The 27,688-nt window shown below is 45.4% G+C and overlaps 1 protein-coding gene across 4 annotated transcripts in view; it reads left to right on the top strand.

Moving 5' to 3' along the window:
• Positions 1 to 27,688, top strand: part of LAMA3 (laminin subunit alpha 3) — a 260,366-nt gene that overhangs the window by 165,137 nt on the left and 67,541 nt on the right. For 3 of the 4 annotated variants that reach the window (XM_061399727.1, XM_061399728.1, XM_061399729.1), the window contains 6 exons: positions 1,033 to 1,131; positions 3,510 to 3,593; positions 9,383 to 9,613; positions 13,222 to 13,335; positions 20,149 to 20,258; positions 23,197 to 23,277. In XM_061399727.1, the coding sequence (XP_061255711.1) occupies positions 1,033 to 1,131; positions 3,510 to 3,593; positions 9,383 to 9,613; positions 13,222 to 13,335; positions 20,149 to 20,258; positions 23,197 to 23,277 (719 nt within the window). Of the gene's footprint in view, positions 1 to 1,032; positions 1,132 to 3,509; positions 3,594 to 9,382; positions 9,614 to 10,662; positions 11,041 to 13,221; positions 13,336 to 20,148; positions 20,259 to 23,196; positions 23,278 to 27,688 lie in introns of those variants that run through there. The other variant, XM_061399730.1, reaches the window with a different exon arrangement.

The following is a 27,688-nucleotide window of genomic DNA, read 5'->3' as shown; positions in this document are numbered from 1 at the left end:
TCTAGGGAAGAACTTCAGTGGACTGGGAGTCTAAGGGCTGCCCCACGTCCCTGCTCCAGTTTATTTGCATCTCAGTAAGGTACTTTGTCTACCTGCCCTGAGGTGACGTTGCCTCTGATTTTCATCCCTCAGTCACTCATTCCTTCTTTATCAGTTTTTACTTTAATGGGGAGAGATGTCAGGACCAGATGTAAAGTCTGTTCAGAAAGATGCTGTCCAGAAAACCCTGATCATTCACTTCCTCATCTCTGTTACCATCATGCTGCTAATGCAGCACTGAGAGGCGGTCCATATACCTGGCGGTACGGTCGGACATGGGCTTCCCCAGTGGGTCAGCGGTAACGAATCTGCCCTCGGTACAGGAGCTACCGTAGACATGGGTTCAATCGCTGGGTTGGAAGGTCCCCTAGCAGAGGATATGGCAACCCACTCCAGTGTTCTTGCCTGGAGGATTCCATGGACAGAGGAACATGGTGGGCCACAGTCCACAGGGTCGCAAAGACTCGGACTTGTGTGAAGTGACGTAGCACACACACACACACAGATGGACATGGTTCATGCGCCCAAGAGAATGCAGAATCACTTAGGAAACAGTCACCATCTGTGCTCAGGGGAAGTGTTTTTTAGTTTATTTTTGGAAGTTCATCTTGTAGCTGATAGATATTAACCAGTTCTCTCAGCTAAATAGAAAAGCAGTGGCCTAGATTTCTTAGAATAACTGTGGTTTAGTAGCCATCTAGAATAAAAGGATCTTATTTGTTTCTGTGTGACTATTATTTTTCTTTTTAAGGGAAGTATCCTCTTGCTTGTAAAACTCAATCATCTTCACATTAAACATTTTAATCAATATAAAATGGTATAAAGTAGAGAGCTAAAATACCATCTTCAATTCCACTCTGTAGAAATGACTGCTGTTAAGGGGCTGATAGTGTATCTTCCCAGAGCTCTGTGCCAGTGTACTTCATAGACAAACTGATGTGGCCATGGTGTGTTGCAATGCTTGTGCTATTAATGCTGTTATTTCAATTTTAGGTTTCCTCTTATGGTGGCTACCTCACTTACCAGATCAAGTCGTTTGGACTACCTGCTGACATGGTTCCTCTGGAAAAGAAGCCGGATGTGCAGCTCATTGTAGGTATCAGAGCACAAGCCAAGTGACAGGAAGTGGCAGTTGCAGCTGGTGCCATTCTGGTTTTAGGACATCACTTCTTAAAAAATAACTTTATTTACATATTTCTTGGCTGCGCTGGACCTTCGCTGCTGCTCGGGCTTTTGTCTAGTTGAGTCGAGCGGGGGCTACTCTTGCTTGTGATTCAGGGGCTTCTCTTCTTGCTGAGCGCAGGCTCTGGGGCATGTGGGCTCTGCAGTTGCAGCTCCCCGGCTCTAGTTGTGGCTCACAGGCCTAGTAGTTCTGCAGCATGTGGGATCTTCCTGGATCAGGGTTTGAACCCATGTCTCCTGCATTGGCAGGCGGACTCCTCACCACTGAGCTACCAGGCAAGTAAGTCCTAGGACATCTTGATAAGTGGCCTAAGCAGAAGTCTGGATTAAGTCGTTTCCAGTATTTTGTAGAAACTCAAAGGGAAGTTGAGAGCATCTAGCACCTCTTCCAGATCCTGGGTGCTTGACCATCCCAGCCCCGAGTCGTTTCTCTTTTCTTCCCTCCCAAGAACTTAACCATCTCCCTCCTGGCTTCTCACAATCATTGCCTCATCGTAAACTTATTTTATGTATCTGTCATTCAATTTCATTGCACAAATGGTTTTGAGACTTCCCTTTTTGCAAAGTTACATTGCTGGGCTCATGAAGGACAGGTGGTCCCTGTTGTCAAAAAGAAAAAGTGTAATCTAAGGGGAGATGGGCTTCTCTGGTGGTCAGTGGTATAGAATCTGCCTCCAATGCAGGAGACCCAGGTTCCATTTCTGTGTCGGGAAGATCCCTTGGAGGAGGAAGTGGTGACCCACTCCACTATTCTTGCCTGGAGAATTCCATGAACAGAGGAGCCTGTCAAAGAGTTGTGACTAAGCGACTGAGCACAAACACGAGATACTGGGGAGCCCTTTTGGTTTTTTGAGAAGTGACACCCGCATGCTATGTGCTGGGCACCCAGTCCAGAACTACAATCTAGCAATTTCCTGGAGGGCAGGGGTGATATACCATCCTGCTTTGAATCCCTACAATGTACAGAACCTTGAACATGGGATGGGGTGCCATCGCCTGGTCTTGACTGTGTTTCTGGTTCATGTGCTGTAATTAATGTGTTGCAATCCCAGCTTCCTGAAGGACTTCTTGGTGTATTTTGTGTAAGTGATGCCTGGAAAACCCCACATGTCTCATGCCAGCTGACGGCCTCGCATTCTGGTAGCTTTTTGTGTTCAGGCACGGCTGTGCTGTGTTCTGTTTCTGCTGGCACCCAAATGTATTGAACTGTTGTTTTAAAAACTCAAAGGAACCTTCCTTTGCAAAACATCTTGAAAATGAAGCACCCAGGACTTTAAAGTCCAAGGAAAAATAGTTCCACAATAAAAACACTATTATGACATGCTGTAGATCAGCTTCATTATTTTTTTACAGAGCATCTCAAATTCAGGCCATTAGTATGCCTATGTTTTACTGCCTCTGTTATTATGCAAACTGTTGGAGCTCATGGAGAAGTGAGGACCAAAATTTCTTCTTAATTTATCTTCAAACTTGGAAAGTAATTTAGGCTCATAAAGCATATACTCTGCTGCTTTGTTCCAAACCACTGAAATTAAAAGCTTATGGGGCATGTTTCTTAGATTAAGGTTTTAAATGAGTGATTGCAGATAATGCTCTTCTTTCTGAAAGGCCAGCTCTGGTGAATGAAACCTTTAGGGGTTTGGTGCCCCAGCAGAAGAGCTGAGCCTCCTCTGTGTGGGTGTGGGGTGAGGGTGCTGGTGGTGGGTGCTGACTGTCCCATTGTGCCCTCAAGAGCCTCTGTAATGGGGACCGGCGTGCAGAGGTTGAGTGATGGGGCTGGTGCCTGCAGGGTCTTGGGCTGTGGGGTGAGCCCTGCTGCACGTGCCAGCCCCACAGCACCCTGTCCATGCCACCTGCACAGCCCACAGCCAGCCTGCCAGCCTTCTGCCCTCCTTCCCCTCCCCACTAACCCACCCACCAAAGCACTTTCTTGCTCCCTGTCTGGTCCTAGACAGTAGGGGAACTGGTCCCTCATGTTATCTGCAAAGCATGTTTATTGATTTTTAAAAATTGTTTCCATCTTTCTAAGCCACTTTTAGTCAAAGGAACTTTCCTTTGTGAAAGTTTAGGAAACAAAGGTTTCCTATTTGGGAAAATGAACTCTATTAGGTCTTATTATTCCATTTCCGTGTTACTAATCCTTTTGCTTGTCAGTTCATTTCGCAGTTACTTTTTTAGAATCAGTCATTTCATGTAAAGCAGATCCATGGACATTTGTTCTCAAATCAGCCATAAACTTTGAAACATGATGGCCAAGCTACCAACACATTCATATTTGTCTTCCACAGGGTCAGCACATGTCCATCATCTACCATGAGCCAAACCACCCCCGGCCAGACCGGCTGCATCACGGGCGAGTGCAGATGGTGGAGGTAAGGGAAAAGTGAATGTGAAGTGGTTCTTTCTTTTGTCTTTTTTAATTTTTTTGGCCACGCTGCAAAGCATGTGGGATCTTAGTTCCCTGACCAGGAATCGAACCTGCACCCCTTGCAGTGGAAGCTCTGCAGCTTAACTGGACCACCAGGGAGGTCCCTGAAATGGCTCTTGATGAGCTTTTAAGAGTTGGTTTTTCTTTTTACTTATTTTATGAATTCAAAATATTAATTATATTTATGTAAATATAATTTGATATATAAATTAGAAATTATATAAAGTATACAGAGCTCCAACCTCACAGGGCTTTGTTTGCACTATCTTTATGGCACGGAAACAGGAGACCATCCTGTCGCCCGTTTTACAGTTAAGTATCCTTAATGTATAAATTCCATGAGTCTGTCATGCTCCGATATAGCTCCCATTTGTCCTCAGGATTCCCTCAGTGCCTGGAACCTGGTGACTTTCCAACAAATGTGCTTGGGGTGAATAAATGGAAAAGTTACAAGCACGTCTAACACCAAAAGAAATAAGAATCAGATCAGATCAGATCAATCGCTCAGTCGTGTCCGACTGTTTGCAGCCCCATGAATCGCAGCACGCCAGGCCTCCCTGTCCATCACCAACTCCCGGAGTTCACCCAGACTCACGTCCATCGAGTCAGTGATGCCATCCAGCCATTTCATCCTCTGTCGTCCCCTTCTCCTCCTGCCCCCAATCCCTCCCAGCATCAGAGTCTTTTCCAATGAGTCAACTCTTCGCATGAGGTGGCCAAAGTACTGGAGTTTCAGCTTTAGCATCATTCCTTCCAAAGAAATCCCAGGGCTGATCTCCTTCAGAATGGACTGGTTGGATCTCCTTGCAGTCCAAGGGACTCTCAAGAGTCTTCTCCAACACCACAGTTCAAAAGCATCAATTCTTCGGCGCTCAGCCTTCTTCACAGTCCAACTCTCACATCTATACAAGACCACAGGAAAAACCATAGCCTTGACTAGACAGACCTTTGTTGGCAAAGTAATGTCTCTGCTTTTGAATATGCTATCTAGGTTGGTCATAACTTTCCTTCTAAGGAGTAAGCATCTTTTAATTTCATGGCTGCAGTCACCATCTGCAGTGATTTTGGAGCCCAGAAAAATAAAGTCTGACACTGTTTCCACTGTTTCCCCATCTATTTCCCATGAAGTGGTGGGACCGGATGCCATAATCTTCATTTTCTGAATGTTGAGTTTTAAGCCAACTTTTTCCCTCTCCACTTTCACTTTCATCAAGAGGCTTTTGAGTTCCTCTTCACTTTCTGCCATAAGGGTGGTGTCATCTGCATACCTGAGGTTATTGAGATTTCTCCCGGCAATCTTGATTCCAGCTTGTGTTTCTTCCAGTCCAGTGTTTCTCATGATGTACTCTGCATATAAGTTAAATAAACAGGGTGACAATATACAGCCTTGATGAACTCCTTTTCCTATTTGGAACCAGTCTGTTGTTCCATGTCCAGTTCTAACTGTTGCTTCCTGACCTGCATACAAATTTCTCAAGAGGCAGATCAGGTGGTCTGGTATTCCCATCTCTTTCAGAATTTTCCACAGTTTCTTGTGATCCACACAGTCAAAGGTTTTGGCATAATCAATAAAGCAGAAATAGATGTTTTTCTGGAACTCTAGTGCTTTTTCCACGATCCAGCGGATGTTGGCAATTTGATCTCTGGTTCCTCTGCCTTTTCTAAAACCAGCTTGAACATCAGGAAGTTCACAGTTCACATATTGCTGAAGCCTGGCTTGGAGAATTTTGAGCATTACTTGACTAGCGTGTGAGATGAGTGCAATTGTGCAGTAGTTTGAGCATTCTTTTGCATTGCCTTTCTTTGGGACTGGAATGAAAACTGACCTTTTCCAGTCCTGTGGCCACTGCTGAGTTTTTCAAATTTGCTGGCATATTGAGTGCAACACTTTCACAGCATCATCTTTCAGGATTTGGAATAGCTCAACTGGAATTCCATCACCTCCACTAGCTTTGTTCGTAGTGATGCTTTCTAAGGCCCACTTGACTTCACATTCCAGGATGTCTGGCTCTAGGTCAGTGATCACACCATCGTGATTATCTGGGTTGTGAAGATCTTTTTTGTACAGTTCTTCTGTGTATTCTTGCCATCTCTTCTTAATATCTTCTGCTTCTGTTAGGTCCATACCATTTCTGTCCTTTATCGAGCCCATCTTTGCATGAAATGTTCCTTTGGTATCTCTGATTTTCTTGAAGAGATCCCTGGTCTTTCCCATTCTGTTATTTTCCTCTATTTCTTTGCATTGATCACTGAAGAAGGCTTTCTTATCTCTTCTTGCTATTCTTTGGAACTCTGCATTCAGATGCTTATATCTTTCCTTTTCTCCTTTGCTTTTCGCTTCTCTTCTTTTCACAGCTATTTGTAAGGCCTCCCCAGACAGCCATTTTGCTTTTTTGCATTTCTTTTCCATGGGGATGGTCTTGATCCCTGTCTCCTGTACAATGTCACGAACCTCATTCCATAGTTCATCAGACACTCTATCAGATCTAGGCCCTTAAATCTATTTCTCACTTCCACTGTATAATCATAAGAATAAGAAATAAGAATAATATAGCTAAATAAAGGAGAGCTTATCAAATTATGTGTGTGTGCATGCTAAGTCCTTTCAGTCATGTCCGACTCTTTGTCTGACCCTATGGACTGTAACCTGGCAGGCTCTTCTGTGCATGGGATTCTCCAGGCAAGAATCCTGGAGTGGGTTGCCATGCCCTCCTCCAGGGGATCTTCCTAACCCAGAGATTGAACCCACATCTCTTACATCTCCTTCGTTGGCAGGTGGGTTCTTTACCTCTAGCGCCACCTGGGAAGCCCTATCAAATTGTAGAACATTGTATTACACCTACTTATTTACAACTATTCCTTTAAACAATGTTCCAATTATATTATTAAATTTGTCCAGGGATTTCCCCTGTGGTGTACTGGCTAAGACTTCAAGCTCCCAATGTGGGGGGACCCAGGTTCAATCCCTGGTCAGGGAGCTAGATCCCACATGCTGCAGTTAAGAGTTCAGAAGGTGCAACTTTAAAACGTCCCACATGAGGAAATGAAGATGGAAGATCTGAGTGCCACAAAGAAAATGTGGCACAGGCAGCCAGAGAAACAAATAAAAACATTTAAATATGTGCAGTGAGAATTGTTAAATATATCCTCAAGGGGATACTTTTTCAAGTACCTTAAACTTGTGGACATGCTGTAACATTTCTGTACTGGTCCATCCATATGGTGGAATACCATTTGGCAATAAATAGAACAAAAAGTACTGGTAACTTCCACAGTGGATGAAGCCCCAAAATATTATGCTGAAGGAAAGAAGCAAGACACAAAAGTTCACATATTATGCGATTCTGTTTATATGAGAGAGGTTATGCCAGCAAAAATGGTGAAGAACCTCTCCCAATTTTTCCTCCACAAAAGCAATGAGAAAACTGGCAAACATGGTCAAAGTCAACTAGTTTAGAAGTCTTGACAGTTAACCAAAGGCTAGCAGTCATCTGAAAAGCATTTATTCCAGAAAAAAAAAAAAAAAAGCCTGAATCTTTTGCCACTAAATACTACAGTACTACATGATCTGTGGTTGGTCAAATCGATGCATTTGAAGCCACAGATGTGGAGAGTGGACTGGGAAGATTTTCACAGGTTTTTGACTCCCAGAGGGTTGTCACCCCTAATACCTGCATTTGTTCAAGGGTCAGCTCTATATTCCAAATAGTTGGAAATAGGGTTCTGGAGATATTTGCACAGTCATGTTCAGTGCGACACAGTTCACAGTAGCCAAAAGGTGGAAGCAAGTTCAGTGTCTATCGACTGCCGACAGGATAAGGAAACTGTGCCACATACACACTGGAATGTTATTCAGCCTTAAAAAAGAAGAAAGTTCTGTCATATGCTAGAACGTGAATGAAATTTGAACGCATTCCACCAAGTGAAATAAGCAAGTCATGAAGAGATAACTACTGTGTGATTCCACTTACAAGGTATTTAAAGTCCTCAAATTCATAGAAACAGAAAGGAGAATGGTAGTTGCCAGGGGCTAGGGGAGGAGGAAATGGCAGTTATTGCTTAATAGGTGCTGAGTTTCAGGTTTGCAGGATGATCAAGTTCTAGAGATCTGTTGCACAATCACATTAACACAATATAGTTAACACTGCCGTACACTAGGCTTCCATGGGCTCAGGAGGTAAAGAATCTGCCTGCAATGCGGGAGACTGGGGTTCAGTCCATGGATTAGCAAGATCCCCTGCAGAAGGGACTGGCCTCCCGCTCTGGTGTTTTTGCCTGGAGAATTCCATGGACAGAGGAGCCTGGTAGGCTACAGTCCATGGGATCGCATAGAGTCGGACAGACTGAGCAACTAACACTTTCACTTCACTTCACCATACTGTTAAAAATGATTAAGATGGTAAATCTTATGTTACATGTTTTTCACCATCATAAAAATAAAATAACATGAATGTGTGTGTGTGCAAGAAAAGATTGGACTGTCACAATTATGAATGTTTAATGAATGATCTGAGCTGTGCGACTTACTCCGTTTCCATATGCCTCTCTACTCTTTTTCACTCCCTTTATGCTTTTACAAGCAAAAGTGCATTTTGCAATAAGCTGAACACTGAGAAATCTGATTTCATTTTATTGCTTTTAATTTTCTGCCTTCATTTTCCCCCTCTTTCTCATGGCTCTCTTCCTTCTTGGGAACAATCCAGGATATGTGACTTCTGAATGTAAATCTACGTGCCCACTTACCTATCTCATTTTAGTATTTTCCCTGATGCATACATTTTTATTAATTTTTATTGGGTATCCCAGGTGGCCCAGTGGTAAAGAATCCACCTGCCAATGTGGGAGATGCTGGTTCAATCCCTGGCTCAGGAAGATCCCCTGGAGAAGGAAATGGCAACCCCCTCCCATATTCTTGCCTGGGAAATCCCATGGACAGAGGAGCCTGGCAGGCTATAGTCCATGGGGTCACAAAAGAGTCAGACATAACTTAGTGACTAAACAACCACAAAAAATAGTTGCTTTACAAGGTTGGGTTAGTTTCTGTTGTGTGGCAAAGTGAATCAGCTATATGTATACATATATCCCTTCTTTTTCAGATTTCCTTCCCATTTAGGTCACCATAGAGTCTCTTCAGTGGGCCAGTGGTAAAGAATCCACCTGCAATGCAGGAGACCCAGGTTCAATCCCTGGATCAGGAAGATCCCCTGGAGGAGGGCATGGCAACCCACTCCAGTATTCTTGCCTGGACAGTCCCCATGGACAGAGGAGCCTGGTGGGCTACAGTCATAGGGTCACAAAGAGTCAGACTCAAGTGACTTAGCACGCATGCATGCAGAGCGTTGAGTAGAGCTCCCTGTGTTATGCAGTAGGTTCTCACTAGTTATCTAGTTATACATAGTAATGTTGAGTTTATACATAATAAACTAGGGCACTAGGAACAGTTTACTATGTATAAACTACATACTATAATCTGTGTAGTTTATACACAGTAAACTAGGGAAGCCTGGCGTACTACAGTCCATGGGGTCGCAAAGTCGGACACGACTGAGTGAGTGAACAGCAGTATGCGTGTATGTTAGTCCCAGTCTCCCAGTCTATCCCACCTTCCCTCCTTGCTAACCGTAAGTTTGTTCTCTACTCCTGATGCATTTTCAGTGTCTTTTGTTGGGTTCCTTCTGGTTGGCTGTCTTGCGGTCCCTGGGACTGAGTTCGCCTCTCTGCTTTCACGTGTAGGGAAACTTCAGACATGCCAGCAGCCAGGCCCCCGTGTCCCGGGAGGAGCTGATGACCGTGCTGTCTAGACTGCAAGGTGTGCACCTCCGGGGCCTCTACTTCACTGAGACGCAGCGGCTCACCCTGAGCGGGGTGGGGCTGGAGGAGGCCTCGGAAACAGGAAGTGGACGTCGAGCACAGAGCGTGGAGATGTGTGCCTGCCCCCCTGACTACACAGGTGACTCATGTCAGGTAGGAGCTGCCCCTCAACCATCGAATGCCCTGGAGGGCTCTTGGGGCTGGTGTGCCTGTCTGCTGTCCAGCCCTCTTGGACGGCCTGGAGCCCTCTGACCATCAAACAAGTTTCTGCTGGGGGTCTAGCGTGTTATCTTACCTGGACCACCTGCAGGTATTAAAAATGAAAAAAAAAAAAAATCACTTGTCTCAAAACCCATCAGAAAGCATTAGGGAGCTCAGTGGATCCTGGGGGTTTCAGAAATCTGGACTTTCTGGGAGGCAGGAAGGAAGTAACTGTGCACATCCCAATATGTGAGCCACTGCCCTCCCGGGAGCTGACCCAGGGCCCTCCTGCCTTTCCTTAATCCAGGGCCTCTTTCCAGCACCCATCCCCCTGTGGAGTTATGGTCCAGAAAACGTCCTGATTCTTCAGGGGAAGTTTCAGTCCAAGCTTCCAGCTCACAGCAGATCCTCAGTGGAGGCCCAGTCAACTTGACTGTCCTCTGTGTGCTGTAACATGAAACTATTTCATATCTCAAGCTGCAAATATTTCCTTTTCCCAAAGAGAGGGAAAGAAAGCACAGTAGGTAGTACAATGAATAGGAAATAGCAAACATTGTCATCTTGAGAATTCCAGACGCCTGTCGGATATGCAATTAGCAACCTCCTTAACTTCCCCTCCCGACCCCTGGATTGCAGAAAACCCTAAAGGTGATCTGCCCATCGGTTCTTTTTTTAACCTGAAGGTATAATATTTTTGCAGATTAAAATGTGACCTATTTTGCAGGCTAAAATATAATATACTCGCTGTGGTTTTCTCAGGATTCCTGCCAGGTAACTTTTAGTCCACAGGTGGCTCCGTTCTTTGTCCCCCTGCCTTCTCTGTCTTTTGTAGCCCGATTAAGTGAAATTCCTAGCCCAAGGGAAAGAGAGGGACCTCTGGCTCACCACCCTCCTGCCCAGGGCGTGTTCTAGGCTCATGACTCAGCCTGTGATTTACAGCTTCGAGTGCCGTCTCAGGGGTGAGGTGGGTAGAAGGTGATGCCTGCCCCACCTGGCAGGAATTACAGAGTGGCGCGCTTCCCTGCGGGACTGTTATGTGCGCGCTCTCCCAGGCTGACTCACAGGTGAAGTTTACAGGTGGGGCCTCCTGCCGCAGACAGCCTGCCTTCTACCTGAGTCAGCCCGGCCTGGGCAGCGAGCAGGAAGGGCAGGTATAAGAGGAAGAGGCAGAGGTCTGCGCGCAGCCAGCAGGACGCCCAGGGACTACGATGCCCCCGGCAGTGAGGTGGTCTGCCCGGAGTGCAGGATGGCTCTGGATCTTTGGGGCAGCCCTGGGGCAGTGTCTGGGGTACAGTTCACAGCAGCAAAGGGTAGTGCTTCCTCCATCTCCGGGTCAAAACCAACAGCAAGCAAGTTATGTGGAGCTTAAGCCCAGCCAGGTAACGGCCCTTTTACGTTTTGCTTTGGGTGGGGAAGGGTTCCCAGCTCCCTGAGATTTCAAGGCAGGGTGATGAGTGAGAAGTGGGTGGGCTGGGGGAGGGGCCGATGGCTCCCCCATCTGCTGACTGGCAGTGTTCATTTCGGTGCCTGACAGATCGCTCTCCTGGGCTGTTAACCACAAACCCTATAAACATCAGCCCACCTGGAAATGCCGAGGCAGCTAGAGTTTGAATGCCTGTGGGATGTTCATGTCTAGGAAACTTTGTGCCCTTTCTAGACGAACCCAAGGCTTAGGATAAGAGTCTGGATGCCTGTAGGTTTCCAGGCTCTGCTTGGGAGAAAAATTGCCCATAAAGTAAACTCTGAGCATCAGTGGAATCCCTATTTAAGATTAAGAAAATTGATGAGATCAATTTTGTGTAATACCTAACAGATGTGCTTCAATTAGCCGGGCATTAAACATTCATAAATTCTGCTTTCACTGTATTTAAATTTCCTGGATAGTACCTGTATATTCACAGAGAAATAAACGCTATGGCTGCTAAAGTGACCCAGGAAACTTGATAGAGACATCATTTTATCATTTGTACTACAAAAGTTTATTGGAAAAGTTATGCTGAAAAATTGTGACTTAAAAAATTATTAGTTGCAAAGTCTCTTTACTGAAGTAACATGTTGGGACACATTCGTTTTCATTTAGAACAAGTCTTCAATACAGCCTGAATAGTTGAACAGAATCGTATGTTAAATGTAGAGTTTGTGTGCTTTACAGAGGTGAGAAAATAATTATATTCCCATAACTGACAAATGTTCTGAGAGTCACATGATACATAGTTCTTGTGGAGTGTTTTTCTATTTCTAAGCAAAAGCAAATTAAGATGGGTGATTTACCTTTAATCAGGATAGACCGTCCTCACCCACCAAAGAATATTTAATTAAAGCTTTTACTGGGCATGTTGTCATAAATAAACCATATATATTTATTATTTAGATAATTTGTTCTTTATTAAATCGGATAATTTTATAATCATGTAATGGGGTATATGGTGATAATTATAAGGCCCTTGTGCCTTCTTAGTAGAGATTTTTTGCAGATACGATCATACCACCACTGGCTGAATTAAGTTCAAACGTATCTCTCAGTTGTGCTTTCAGCTCAAGAACATTCCTTTCATGTTTGGATTCTCCTTAGACAAGCCCATTCAGTAATCTAAGTTGTTGTAGTGCATTCTTTTGCCTCGACATGGTTCCTAATAGCTGAAGGGAAAATTATATTGGAAATTATATATTGTTATTGTGTATGATTTGGCATCATTTGTGTAGCTTTAGAAGGAATTTCTAGCAGCAACTGGAATATTCAGCTCTGGGGAGTGTGTGAGCTTCTTCTCATCATCATCATCATAATTCTTCTCATCCACATGAAAAATAATAACTTGCAGCATTACACTGCAAAAAGGCAATATAGAGGAGATAGGGTTAATCAAAGCAATGTTGAATAAGAGGAGACCACACTCACGGAAATTGCCTTAAGCTGGGTCTTTGTGTTCAGTAGGAACCAAACATCCCTATCAAGTTCTGTACAAGAATGCAAGCTGTTTCCTTTCCCCAGGGTTCCCAGTCACCTGTAGTCTGGTGAGTAGCAGTGAATGGGTACCACCAGACCTGCCATTATTGATTAAATCCCAGTAGTGATCCCACCTTTCCCCTCCTCCCATCCAGCTCCCCCACCAGCCCAAATCCACACTTGGAGTGGCTACCCAAAGAGAACTTGAAGGGATTTGCTCAGAGGTCCTCCCCCCTGGCAGACTGAGGTCCTGATCATCTTTGCTTTTTCAGCCTTCCATGCCTCCACTGGCCCTCAAAACGATTGGCTTGAGAAGGAGAGGCACCCAACTTCCACAGTCCACCCCCCACACCCACTTTGCTCTGATTTCCCCACCACACATCTCCCATTCCACCACAAACTCCACCAGCTACTTTCACATCCACCAAGATGTGAAAACAACAGAAAACCTGATGGAAAAAGCAAGCGAACCTGGCTTGCATTGGAAGGTAGAAGTTCACACACTGACCAAAGTAGGGAAGATAGAAAGGTCAATGCTGGACGGTCAGGATGGTCACCTGCCTTGGATAATAAATTTCTTTCTTTGTATTGACTAAATGATTTGTTTGCAAAACAGGGATGCAGCCCTGGATACTATCATGAGAACAAAGGCTTATACACCGGATGGTGTGTTCCCTGCAACTGTAACGGGCATTCCAATCGCTGCCAGGATGGCTCGGGAATATGCATTGTGAGTAAACTGATGCTGGAATGTTACTAACAAATGATCTGTGTGTTCCCCGTCCCCCTCCGCTAGGCCTCAGACATCAGACGTCACCTCTACCAAACCCTAAATAGAGGTGATTATGTGAGCAGGGGATGGGGTGGGGCAGGGGCACGTGCAGCACCAGGTAACCAGGCTGAATTACTTTACACTCACTTTTCCCTCCATTTTTTTTTCTCTAAAGATTTCTTTTCCTGTGTACCATTTTTAAAGTCTTTATTGAACTTGTTACAGTTTTGCTTCTGTTTTATGTTTTGGTTTTTTTGGCTGTAAGGCATGTGGGATCCTAGCTCCCCAACTAGAACCCTCACTCCCTGCATTAGAAGGCGAAGTCTTAACCACTTGACTGCCAGGGAAGTCCCCTTTCCCTCCATTTTAACATGCGCCATCAGAGAATGTTCTGTCTGAGCAATTAAATTACACCTTAGCTTCTGAATCTCACTAGATGATAATAATTGGTAGATGCTGGGGTTTAACTCTTGCCATGCGTGTGTGCTAAGTGGCTTCAGTTGTGTCCGACTCTTTGCGAACCTGTGGACTATAACCCACTAGGCTTCTCTGTCTATGGGATTCTCCAGGTAAGGATACTGGCATGACATCCTTGCCATGCCCTCCTCCATCTTTCCAACCCAGGGGTGAAACCCACGTCTCCTGCAATTTCTGCATTGCAGGCAGATTCTTTACCCCTGAGCCACCTGGGAAGCCCTAACTCTTGCCAGGATATAGTAAACCAGAGCTACTCCTTTGGACCTCAATTTTGTTGCAGTGGAAACAGTGTCAGACTTTATTTTGGGGGGCTAAAAAATCACTGCAGATGGTGATTGCAGCAATGAAATTAAAAGACGCTTACTCCTTGGAAGGAAAGTTATGACCAACCTAGATAGCATATTCAAAAGCAGAGACATTACTTTGCCAACAAAGGTTCGTCTAGTCAAGGCTATGGTTTTTCCAGTGGTCATGTATGGATGTGACAGTTGGACTGTGAAGAAAGCTGAGCGCCGAAGAATTGATGGTTTTGAACTGTGGTGTTAGAGAAGACTCTTGAGAGTCCCTTGGGCTGCAAGGAGATCTAACCAGTCCATTCTAAAGGAGATCAGTCTTGGGTGTTCTTTGAAAGGACTGATGCTGAAGCTGAAACTCCAATACTTTGGCCACTTCATGCGAAGAGCTGACTCATTGGAAAAGACTCTGATGCTGGGAGGGATTGGGGGCAGGAGAAGGGGACGACAGAGGATGAGATGGCTGGATGGCATCACCGACTCGAAGGACGTGAGTTTGAGTGAATTCCGGGAGTTGGTGATGGACAGGGAGGCCTGGCGTGCTGCAATTCATGGGGTTGCAAAGAGTCAGACACGACTGAACAACTGAACTGAACTGAGCTGAGCTGAGGTGGGGCAGGAGGTTGCAGAGAGGAGACCTCATTGCTGTCAGATGAGCAGTGGCTTAAAAAATTGATCAGAGGAGAAGGAGATGCTGTCAAAGGCTGAAGGCACACTCTCCATCCATCAAACACTAACCTGCATGGCTGCCAAGGCAGTGCGTTTATAGGGGAAGACAGGCAAGGGGAGTCCCAGTGGTTTATGACTTAGCCACCAGAAAACTATCTTCTTTGGGTATGTTTTAGAAAATTCTCTCACACAAAACTAGGTTCTCAGGAGATTTTTCTCATGCATCCTGAAGCAAAACAGTTTTTATTCTGCAATCTTCCTCCCTATCCTCAGAGGTCCCCCCTCCAGTAGCCACGGTCTCCCCAGTTAGAAGGAAGATGGACAGTTCCAAGGCAAGGAGGCCACGTTGGTGCCTGAATACAGAACTCCCACTTCTTTTGTGTGGTTCAGAAATGCATTGTCCTGGAGCGGGCTTCCTCTGCATTGTGCGAGGCACCTAGAGTGTGTTTCAGCTCTTTGAGTTCCTAGACTGTTTTATGCCCATTCAGCGTGTCCTGAGGAGCTATTTCCTCTGCAAGACAGAACAGGCCAGGACAGGAAATTGTTGTAAAAAGCCTGACAGAATATCCTGTAGGATTTTAGCCTTATAAGTTCCGAAAGTGTAAGAGATGTCAGGCAGTATTATTTTTCAGCTCTTTGGTATCTCATGTAATAGTTTGTATTTCATACTGTGTGATGTGTGTAACACAGGTAGACACTGTCATTAAAAATACTTATCTTGCCGTTGAGTCATTGCGAGGCCACTTTATAAATGCTACCAGAGAACAAAGGGAGTTTTCTCTGTAGTCCATCCACCCAGTGAAGGGATCACTAGTGAGAGTCATAGTTCGTGTTTCAATCAAACAACAAGATTCTCTTTTTCACTTTTGTTTGCAGCTCTGTCTTCCCCTGTCCTTGACGGCCACGTGCCCTCTAGAACTGATTCATTCAGGGAACCCTTGCTGAGTATTTGCTCTTATGGGAAGGACTAAGCTAAGTGCTGGGGTTAGAACCATCGGACATAATCCCTACTCTCAGGAGGCTTGCTGTCTGGTGGGGGGTGTGTGTGTGTACACACATGTACATGTGCACACATGAGCACACACACACACGGGTGCAGCTCAGCGGCAGGCCGTGGGTGCTGGCCCTGCACTCCAACATGGCCCTTGCCCGGGAGCCGCGCATGCAGCCCCATCCTCAGAAAACAGAAACAAGGAGACCCAGCCCTTTTCGCTGGCAGACGGGACGATTCTTTACATAGGCCTCCGCTTCCCAGGCCTCCGCTTCCCGAGGTCCAAAGTCAATTTTGAAATCTGGGACCTTCACACATGTGCATCTCTCCCTGTCATTTCAAGTATAAGCTTCGAAGGGTAAAAAGAAACCAGCCCACCCCCTGGCAGTAAAGCTGCATGTGTCCAGTGGGGAGGCAGCCGAAGCCGGTGACGTGTCCTGTGGGTGCCGTTGGCCGGATGGAGCTCTGATGACCGGCTCCCTTCTCTCCGCCGAGGCCCTGCTGTTCCGCCTTCTCCTGGCCGCTTTCTCTCCCTTCCTCTGCCTTTGCTATCCAGTCACCTGTCAGCTTCCCTTTGTTTCCAGTTCCTTCCCTCCTCTCTCTTCTCATCCTCGTTCTTCAGTTTTCCTCCTTTTTATTTATTTTTAAGGGAATTCTACTTTTCAGTTATCTTACTTTATTTTTTATGCTTAACACATGTGATTGTTCAGTTGTGTCTGACTCTTTGCAACCCCATAGCCAGGCTCCTCTGTCCATGGGATTTCCCAGGCAAGATTACTGGAGTGTGTTGCCACTTCCTGCTTCAGGGAATCTTCCCGATTCAAGGATCTAAACGTCTCTTGTGTCTCCTGCATTGGTACCACCAAGGAAGCCCATTTTATATTTATTTATTTTACTTTATTTATTTGACGGCCCCAGCTCTTAGATGAGGCATCAAACTCTTAGTTTCAGCATGTGGAATCTAGTTCCCTGATCAGGAATCAAACCCAGGCCCCCCTGGATAGGGAGTTCGAAGTCCCAGCTACTGGACCACCACACTGGTTTTCCTCCTTTTTATTCACTGCTGCTGGAGCCCGTCTCCCCCTGCCTCCAGGATGATTTATCTGAAACTCACAGCTGACTCGGGGGTCCCCTGAGGCTCACACCCAGACGTTCACACTCCTCAGGCAGCCTCAGGGCCCCTTGATCTGTGCTGCTGCCTCTCCAGCCATATCCTGCCCCCTTGCACTTCACCCTCGGGAACACCAGCTGCTTCAGGTTGTCCGTCCACACCACTGATCTCCTGCAAGACTGAGGTCCTGTGCACACCGGCCCCCGTGCCCAGTGCGCCCTTCCTCCCTTCCCCACCCAGCTTGCTCTTCTCCTTCTGTCCTCCACACAGGCCTCATCGCCTCCCTGAGGCTCCTCTTGGTATTAGGGCATGCTGCCAACACCTTTGTCATCGTATTCCCCACACTGTCTGAAGATGTCTACTCACAGGGTTCTGTCTACCCCCGAGTCAGGGTACCAGTCTATCTTGGCGCCCCTGCACCTAGCACAGCTGAGCAGGTAGTTCATGCACAGTTTGCTGTCACATGGACCTTGGAAAGCACATGCTGTGAGGGTGGATATGGATTCATTCATTCACTCATTTATTCACAGTAAAACAAGGAAATCTGATAGGTAGATGCCTCAAATTTGCAGGACTGAGGAAGATGCTTTCAGATGATTTCAGGGTAGATGCTTTCAGCTGAGAGTGAGTGGTATTTTGGACATTCTTATGGGCTTTTTATCAAGCAACTCAGTTTCTAACCCCCTTCTACACTCCTCTCCCCGTGCCCCTCTAAAGGCCCAGAGTTCAGAGGGGTTTGGGGAGGGTTTATCATAGGATTCAGGTCACCTCACCACCATTCTTGCTTCTCCACATTCTTACTTCCTCAGTGTTTTCAGCTCAGAACTAAGTTGACATGGGACTAAAGCATCTCTCTCCAGGCAGCTCTTCTTTAAAATTGTCATTTGGAGCTATAAAGGAAAGGAAACTGGGACTTTCCTGGTGATCCAACGGCTAGGACTCTGAGCTCCCAATGCAGGGGGCTTGAGTTCCATCCCTGGTCAGGAAACTGGATCCCACCTGCAACAACTAAAAGATCCTGCATGCCACAACTAAGACCCCGCATGGCCAAATAAATAAACAATAAGGAAAGGGAACTAACGTGAAAAGGGGAGCACTTAGTTCAAAAGGACAGATGTTTCTGAGAGAGTCAGGGAGGCCGAGCAAAGTAAAGGTATAGGAAGCTGACAGCACCCTCACCTGACACCCCCGAGAGACTCCTCTCTGGATCCTACAAGTCCTGATAACCTTGGAAAGTGGGTATTATTTTAACTGTACATTTTAGGAAAATTAGAATAGTATATACATCATCAGATCAGATCAGATCAGTCGGTCAGTCCTGTCCGACTCTTTGCGACCCCATGAATTGCAGCACGCCAGGCCTCCCTGTCCATCACCAACTCCCGCAGTTCACTCAGACTCACGTCCATCGAGTCAGTGATGCCATCCAGCCATCTCATCCTCTGTCGTCCCCTTCTCCTCCTGCCCCCAATCCCTCCCAGCATCAGAGTCTTTTCCAATGAGTCAACTCTTCGCATGAGGTGGCCAAAGTACTGGAGTTTCAGCTTTAGCATCATTCCTTCCAAAGAAATCCCAGGGCTGATCTCCTTCAGAATGGACTGGTTGGATCTCCTTGCAGTCCAAGGGACTCTCAAGAGTCTTCTCTAACACCACAGTTCAAAAGCATCAATTCTTCGGCGCTCAGCCTTCTTCACAGTCCAACTCTCACATCCATACATGACCACAGGAAAAACCATAGCCTTGACTAGACGAACCTTTGTTGGCAAAGTAATGTCTCTGCTTTTGAATATGCTATCTAGGTTGGTCATAACTTTCCTTCCAAGGAGTAAGCGTCGTTTAATTTCATTGCTGCAGTCACCATCTGCAGTGATTTTGGAGCCCAGAAAAACAAAGTCTGACACTGTTTCCCCTGTTTCCCCATCTATTTCCCATGAAGTGATGGGACCGGATGCCATGATCTTCATTTTCTGCATGTTGAGCTTTAAGCCAACTTTTTCACTCTCCACTTTCACTTTCATCAAGAGGCTTTTGAGTTCCTCTTCACTTTCTGCCATAAGGGTGGTGTCATCTGCATACCTGAGGTTATTGAGATTTCTCCCGGCAATCTTGATTCCAGCTTGTGTTTCTTCCAGTCCAGTGTTTCTCATGATGTGCTCTGCATATAAGTTAAATAAACAGGGTGACAATATACAGCCTTGACGAACTCCTTTCCCGATTGGAACCAGTTTGTTGTTCCATGTCCAGTTCTAACTGTTGCTTCCTGACCTGCATACAGATTTCTCAAGAGGCAGGTCAGGTGTTCTGGTATTCCCATCTCTTCCAGAATTTTCCACAGTTTATTGTGATTCACACAGTCAAAGGCTTTGGCATAGTCAATAAAGCAGAAATAGATGTTTTTCTGGAACTCTTGTGCTTTTTCCATGATCCAGTGGATGTTGGCAATTTGATCTCTGGTTCCTCTGCCTTTTCTAAAACCAGCTTGAACATCTGGAAGTTCATGGTTCACATATTGCTGAAGCCTGGCTTGGAGAATTTTGAGTATTACTTTACTAGTGTGTGAGATGAGTGCAATTGTGCAGTAGTTTGAGCATTCTTTGGCATTGCTTTTCTTTGGGATTGGAATGAAAACTGACCTTTTCCAGTCTTGTGGCCACTGCTGAGTTTTCCAAATTTGCTGGCATATTGAGTGCAGCACTTTCACAGCATCATCTTTCAGGATTTGGAATAGCTCAACTGGAATTCCATCACCTTCACTATTTATATGGACCTTCCCTGGCAGTCCAGTAGTTAAGACTCCACACTCAACCACTTCCACACAGTGTAGGGAACACAGGTTCAATCCCTAGCCAGGGAACTAAGATCCCACATGCCATGTGGCATGGGCAAAAAAGTTGATTTATTAAAAAATACCGAGGCCTAGAGAGGTGAAGGGACTTGCCCAAGATCCCACAGCTATGGAATGTTCAAGTGGGATTTTAACCCCACTGACCTGGCTCCATTTTGCCCTTCCTCCCCATGAGAACACCAAATAGCTGATGGGAGGGCAATTACACCATTTTTCTGGCACCAACAATGATTGGCTGGGTAGGAAAAGCATATGATTAGCAAAATCTATATTGCTATGTCAGAGGGGGTTGAGTTATAATTGTGTGAGTAATTAAGATGACAGCAATCTCAATAGTAATAAATGTAATAGGTTGTTATTAATTTTACTGTTTCTCTCTCCCAAGAACTGCCAGCATAACACTGCAGGGGAACACTGTGAGCGCTGTAAAGAGGGTTACTATTGGAACACCATTCATGGATCCTGCAGAGTCTGCCCATGTCCTCATTCAGACAGGTACTGTAGACGTTTGACAATAATCTATAAAGACAGGAAGTATTGAGTTGGCAAAAGAGTTCATTTGGATTTTTTGTAGCCATGATGGAAAAACCCGATTTAACTTTTTTGGCCAACCCAATAGTTTGATGGGTGTCTAGGGTTGGGGAATGGGTGGTGGGGAGAAATGGGAAGGGGCTGTTAAATGGCATAAAATTTCTTTCAGAGGTGATGAGAATGCTCTAAAATTGCTTGTGGTCATGACTGCGCAATTCTGTGAACACACTAAAAGCCATTGAATCTAACATTTTAGGTGGGTGGATTTGTATGATATGTGAAGTCTATCTCAATAAAACAATTTTCTATTTTAAAAAAGGAATAGACAAAAAATGGAAACAAAACCAAACAAAAACAGACTCTCCAAGTTGTGTTCTTCAGGGTTTTGCCTTTTCCTCTTTTCTTTTGCTCTTCATTCAATGTCTAAGCAATTTATTGAGCATCATCCCTCCTCCAGATGCTGGGGTAACTGCAGTAAAGAAAGAAGGCTGGCAAAGACATTAAGCTTCACCTGAAGAATGGGAGGAGAGAGTGGGGTTATTCCTCAGTAAAATGTGCACAAATCAGTCTGAAGTATAACTTCAGAGATGGGCCACACCACTAATAAAAGGGTTATATGATAGATAGTGGATTCTTTACAGAGGGTGGTAGCAGGGCTTTCTGGAGTTGTTGGGCAGGGACTCATGAGTGATGAGGTGGAGTACCAAGACAATATGATGAGGGTCCATGGCAAGGAGGGAAAAAACAGATGAGAAAACTCCTGTGATGATGAGTTTGTGGACAGTAAGAAGGCATGGATGGCTTGATTGCATTGAGAGAGAGCTGGCTGGGAGATGAAGTTGGTGGGACAGCCAGGGTACAGATCCTGTACCTTTCAGGCTAGAGTAAGGCACTTGGATGTTAAGGACTTTTATCCTCAGTGTGATGGAAGCCACAGGACAGTTCTGAGCCTCAGAGGGATGTGGTCTGCATTACCATCCAGGCTCCAGTAAGGTCAGTAGACTCTGTCGGTAGAAAGCCGTCATTTTCCTTTCGTGGTAATTCATGTTCAGTTTGGCTTTGGCACTTTGTCCTACTCTTGCTCATCATCACATGTTCACTGTGAGTCCAGACAAAATATAAACAGGTAACCAAGTGAAGCAAGATTTGATATGAAAAATCAGAATGATGGTGATCGAGTACCAGTAGTGCCCAGGTTCAGGAGCAAGTGTGGACTGCAAGGCTGGCTGATATCAGCTGAGCTAGCAGAGAAATTGGCCGAGTCTTAAAATTATCAGAAGCCACCTGCCCAATGTGGCTTTTCTGGAGATGCATATTTGAAATATCCACCCTGGTTTGCTATCTGTGTGTTTGATACTCCGTAAACCTGCCCGGTCCTGTGGCTTTATTTGTAAAGGGATCTATCACTTGACACTTGCCCAGGCTTGTTTGAACAGAAGCTGGAGAGAGTAAAAAGCTGCAAGATATTCACAGTGTGCTTGGCGAAAGCGTTTAATCTTTGGTTGCAAAGCATGCTATCATCAAGGTCAGCTTTCAGCTTCTGTGTAGTTGAAGTAACACGCAGTTCCTAGGATGTATCAGTAAAATCCTATTTTTATCTAATTCTCCTTCCAGCAATATTAATACTGCTGACAAATTTCTAACTGTCCCTTTAAAGGTGTAACTCTATATCTATCCAATTGTCCAAGAGAAGCTTCCCAAATAAGAACTCTTTGAAACTTCCCTTGTGGTCCAGGGATTAAGAATCCACCTTCCAATTCAGGGGATGTAGTTTCAATACCTGGTTGAGGAACTAAGATCCCATGTGCCACAGAGCGACTAAGCTCACATGTGTGCGTGCTAAGTTGTGTCTGACTCTTTGCGACCCTAGGGAGCCCACCAGGCTCCTCTGTCCATGGGATTCTCCGGGCAAGAATACTGGAGTGGATTCTCCAGGCAAGCACTCCTCCAAGGGATCTTCCTGACCCAAGGATCAAACCCGAGTCTCTTATGTCTCCTCCATTGGCAGCGGGGTTCTTTACCTCTAGCACCACCGGGGAAGCCCAACTAAGTCCATGAGCCGCAGCTAAGATCCAGCACACCCAAATAAGTAAATAGTTTTTAAAATCAGAATTCTCTTACCAGCTAGTGATAAATGGAGTTATTTCCCCTCACATCTATGTCAGTGCAATGTTCAGTGGTCATAGATGTTTCTTCGTAAGGCAACAAGGACTTTTTCATGGTCTCTTGGTTTAATTTTTTTTTTTTTTTAAAGAAGCTTCTATAAATACACCAGTTCAGAACTAAAAGAAAGAGAATAGAAGTTGCAACAACCTGATTGGAAAAGTGTGGAAATCAGCAGGGAGCATGTCCGCAGAGCTAACTGGGCCCAAGCATGATCTGTACTTTAGTCACCTATGGGACTCTGGGTGGGCCTGCCCCCACCGCCGAACCCTCCACACAAAATACTTTTTCGTCCCAGAAGGGATTGTGCCCAGTATAAGATAAAAGAACTAGAATAAGCAAGGAGGGGAAAAAAATTTTTTTTTAAAGAATCAGAACTCTCTGTTCTTCTTTTCTGCCCAGACTTGTTTGATTCCTTCCTTGTTATTTCTGGAAGAAGTGCTGTCGTCACCATCTCTTCCCAAGTGCGTTACTTTACTCTGTCTTAAGGGAAGGAATGTATTTCTCCAAGCCGAAAATAAAAATGCCTTCAGTCCCTATTCACCCAGATTTGCCCGATGTCAGCTGAAATCATTCATTATTCTCTCGACAAGTTTTGATGGGCAAAATTTTCTTCACATGAAAGGTACCTGGACCCTTGGTTTCCAGTTTCACTTCATGTGGCAAAAAATAATGAGCATAAGAACCTGTGGGTTTATGTTTCTATTGGGGCTTTTTTCTGTCTTTTTTTTTTTTTAAGTTTTGCCACCGGCTGTGTTGTGACTGGGGAAAACGTCAAGTGCTCCTGCAAACCTGGATACACAGGAACACGCTGTGAAAGGTGGGTGCCGCCCTCCCCCGTGCCCCCCTTCTCTCCTCCTCCCCCCATCTCACAGGTGGGGTGGGCTCTGCGGGCAGGCTGCTACAGGCACTCTGGGTGTGGGTGGGGCTGAGAGCTGGGGTGGGGCCGCTGGTTTCTCTGAGGCTGGGAAAAGGTCTCTTGGGAAAAACACAAGCCTGTCACTTCATAAATCATTAACTTCCTTCTCTTCCTTGCTTTGTACCTGTGGAAATTTGAGAATTAGAGCCAATATGTCATAGTCCTATACACTCCAGCAAATGCCCCTGTATCCCCCTGTGCTTACATATATGCCTACATATCCCCACTCCCACGCACACTCCTGCATGCCCCTCCCCACACTCCTGCATGCCCCTCCCCAGACATATATCTACGTATTCCTACCACCATCGAAACTCAAACTTCTATCCCCAAATATACACATCCCTGCTTGCCTGTATACAAACATGCAACTCTCCATGCTCCCACACATGCACACGTATCCACAGCCCTACACACACCCCCCTATTAATGCACACACGACATTATGAACACTGGCAGGACAGTCTGTGTCTCACTCATTTCTGAATCCCTTAGTGCCCAGTGAGCTACTATTCATATAATAGGTATTTAGAAATGTTTGGGAAACAAAAGAATACATGTTACAAAATGGAAGGTATGTACTTGATTATAAAGGCCGCAGAGGCAAGCTTGCGTTTTTCCTGAACAATATTTCATAATTAGCTATTCTGCCCAGTTATTGTGAAGGGTACAAAAGATACTTGTTATCTAGACAGGAAGAGAGCACACATACATTGATATCTGGGAAAGTAACAGTAAAATGAATCATATGAATAACATTTAAAAATTTTAAATAACTATCATAAGATCAGTACATAATTATAAAAAATGTTATAATTATAAATTATGAAAATGATGTAACACAGATGCATGTGTGCTAAGTCGTTTCAGTCCTGTCCGACTCTTTGCAACCCCATGGGGTGTAGCCCGCCAGGCTCCTCTGTCCATGGGGATTCTCCAGGCAAAAATACTGGAATGGGTTGCCATGCCCTCCTGCAGGGGGATCTTCCCGACCCAGGGATCAAACCCATGTCTCTTACTATCTCCTGCATTGGCAGGTGGGTTCTTTACTGCTAGTGCCACCTGGGAATCCCCATAAAATAGGTGAGCCAAAAGCTAATAAGGCAAAAAACTAGTAAGTTCCACACCCTTCCAATTGCCCTATGCTCACACCTGCCCACCTACAGTGCTATTCATATTTCTTCTGCCTACAGAAAACCATTGTTAAAACTTGTTGAAGGGAATTCCCTGGTGGTCCCCTGGTTAGGATTCTGTGCTTACACTGCAAGGGACACAGGTTCAGTCCCTAATTGGGGAACTAATATCCCACGTGCGGCCCCCCCCAAAAAAAGTTGTTGTATGTTCTTACATGTCAGTTCTATATGCGCAGACTTTTTCTTTAAAAAATAATGTAGATTTCAGTTTTGCTTTTTGTTTTGACTTATTTTCTCATCTAATTATATATTAGTAATCTGTTTCCATGCAGGGTTCCCTGGTGGCTCAGATGGTTAAGAATCTGCCTGCAGTGCAGGAGACCCAGGTTCGATCCCTGGGTTAGGAAGATTCCCTGGAGAAAGAAATGTCAACCCACTCTAGTCTTCTTGCCCAGAGAATCCCATGGAGAAAGGGAGCCTGGTGGGCTACAGTCCATGGGGTCGCAAAGAGTCAGACATGACTGAGTGGATAACACTTTCATTTTCAGTCTGTTTCCATAACAATAAGTATTCATTGATAACATCATGTCAAGGCCAGGAAATTCCACTTAAGTTCCGTCATCCCCCAACTCTTGGCCTTGGAGGTAGTTGGATATAAATGTTTATACCTATTTTGGTTTTTTGGTTTTATATCGCCACACTGTGAGACCTATGGGAATCTTAGCTCCCCAATAAGGGATTGAACCCATCCCCCCTGCATTGGGAGGATGAAATCTTCACCACTGGACCCCCAGGGAAATCTCTGTTTTTGAACTTTTGTGGTTTTACTTCTTAACTTCAAATCTCGATGTTAGTGAAATATTGGAACCTCGCCTTTTTTATGGTGTTGCTTCTCACATGGCAGATAGACTTAGGGTCAACATATAAGACAAAAATTGACCAGAGCTCAAATAACCTTGACTATTCCAGTATTCTGTGTATCCATAATCCAGGGGGGCCTCACTGCATGAAATGTGCACGGCATCTGGCTACATCTGGAGCCGCACTCTGTAGGGTGAAATGTTCATGTGAGGAGAGGCACAGGGAGACCAGCCCAGCTGAGGGTGAGCAGGCTCACATCCCTCATGTTATGCTCACCACAGGATGTGTGCTCACAGAGTGATGGGGACACAATCCCATACGCTCATGCTTTCATCCCTCTTTGCCTGGGTACCGTTAGATGAATTAACTGAACCTTCTCCAGGGGATCTTGCCAACCCAGGGAGTGAACCCAGGTCTCCCACATTGCAGGCCAATTCTTTACCAACTGAGCCACCAGGGAAGACATTCACTGAAGCTGCTGCTGCTGCTGCTGCTAAGTCGCTTCAGTCGTGTCCGACTCTGTGTGACCCCATAGACGGCAGCCCACCAGGCTTCCCTGTCCCTGGGATTCTCCAGGCAAGAACACTGGAGTGGGTTGCCATTTCCTTCTCCAGTGCATGAAAATGAAAAGTGAAAGTGAAGTCGCTTAGTCATGTCCGACTCTAGCGACACCATGGACTGCAGCCTACCAGGCTCCTCCATCCATGGGATTTTCCAGGCAAAAGTACTAGAGTGGGGTTCCATTGCCTTCTCCATCACTGAAGCTACATATGTACAAAATTTCTGTATGGACTTGGATTTGTACATTTTATTGGGTTCTTGTGCTATTATCACTTCTGAATCATTTCTGAAACTATAAAATGACTGACTATTTGGTTGAGCCAGGTTCCCTTCATAGAGCTTAAATTGTTTCCTGGACTGTTCTGGCATATTGTTTTTCTGGATAACTTTAGAAGAGTTTTACCAAATTAAACACACACACACACGCACAAAATCAATTCAACTGAATTTCATCGTAAGGGGGGCTACTATGGACCAGGAATATCTGAAACATTTTATGGACAAGGTGGGACTTACGTAGGTCGAGGGAATGGCTAGAACCCAGTGGAGCTGGGAGGTGGAGCTGGAAGACAGCTCAGGTCAGGGAAGTAATGTAAGCAAGTCCAAGGGCCTCGAGGGTACCTGCCATGAGTGGAAGAGGGGACACTCTTTTTATGGGCATCAGCTGAGTGTCTGGACACTATCCCATGGTAAAAAGGAGCAATTCAATTTTCTTCTGTTTTTCATTTCTGCAAGGGAAACCTAGCTCACGTTTGTCTCACACTATTAGTCATTCTTTCCTTCAATGAAAAATGGATGGAGATCCTAGTATCTGCCTGGCACTGTGCTGAGCATTAGAGACAAATGAGCAACCAGAGCACAGACTCTCCCCTCAAGGGTTTTCCAGTCTAGTGGTGAATAGGCATACAAATGGGCTGTTGAAATAGAGAAAGTGAAAGTGTTAATTGCTCAGTCGTGTCCGACTCCTTGTGACCCCATGAACTGTAGCCCACCAGGCTCCTCTGTCCATGGGATTCTCCAGGTAAGAATCCTGGAGCAGGTTGTCATTCCCTTCTCCAGGGGATCTTCCCAACCCAGGGATCAAACCCAGGTCTCCTATATTGCAGGTGAATTCTTTACAGCCTAAGTCACCAGGGTAAGCCCTAAAACAGGGAACTGGGCTAAATCAGGCTGCAACAGGAGGGGCATCCCACTAGAACTGAAGGGGGAGGGGCGGAAGGGGCAGCCACCCTGAGACAGGAAAGATGGGTAGAGTGGGGAGTGGGCCTGGGAGGGTCTTCCAGGCTCCATGATTTGAAAGCTAAGGGGCTCCCATCTGGGAGAGGCTTCCTAATTTAATGTTCCGTACAGTTCTTCATAAACAGTGAAGTGGAAAACAGCACCAGTCTGGAGGAGACATCCATCTGGCAGGCAGCTGATTGGAAAAGGGAAATTCTTAATTAACAGTAGTCTCAGCTTAGGTTTGTTACATTTGATCATACATCAAGGGAGCAAGTATTGTTTAAAAAAGAGACAAAACTTTTCCATTGCTAAAAACTTTTCTATCGCTTCTTGGCCTTTTGGCTAACATCAGGTGTAAAACACTTTTCTACAGCTTAATGCCATTTTAATGTCATTTTCTCACTTGTTAGACATTTATTGAGCACCCATTCTGTGCCAGGCTGCCAGGCATCGTCAGCCACTAGTGGTTAGCGCGGCAGTGATAAATACAAGCGCAGTGTGGAGTGAAGAATAAGGATGTACGCAGCACAGCTGGA

This window comes from Bos javanicus, chromosome 24 (assembly GCF_032452875.1).
Source record: "Bos javanicus breed banteng chromosome 24, ARS-OSU_banteng_1.0, whole genome shotgun sequence".
In the NCBI taxonomy this organism is placed as follows: Eukaryota; Metazoa; Chordata; class Mammalia; order Artiodactyla; family Bovidae; genus Bos; species Bos javanicus.
Note: the sequence above shows the minus strand (reverse complement) of the source record. Positions and strands in the feature narration are given on the sequence as shown.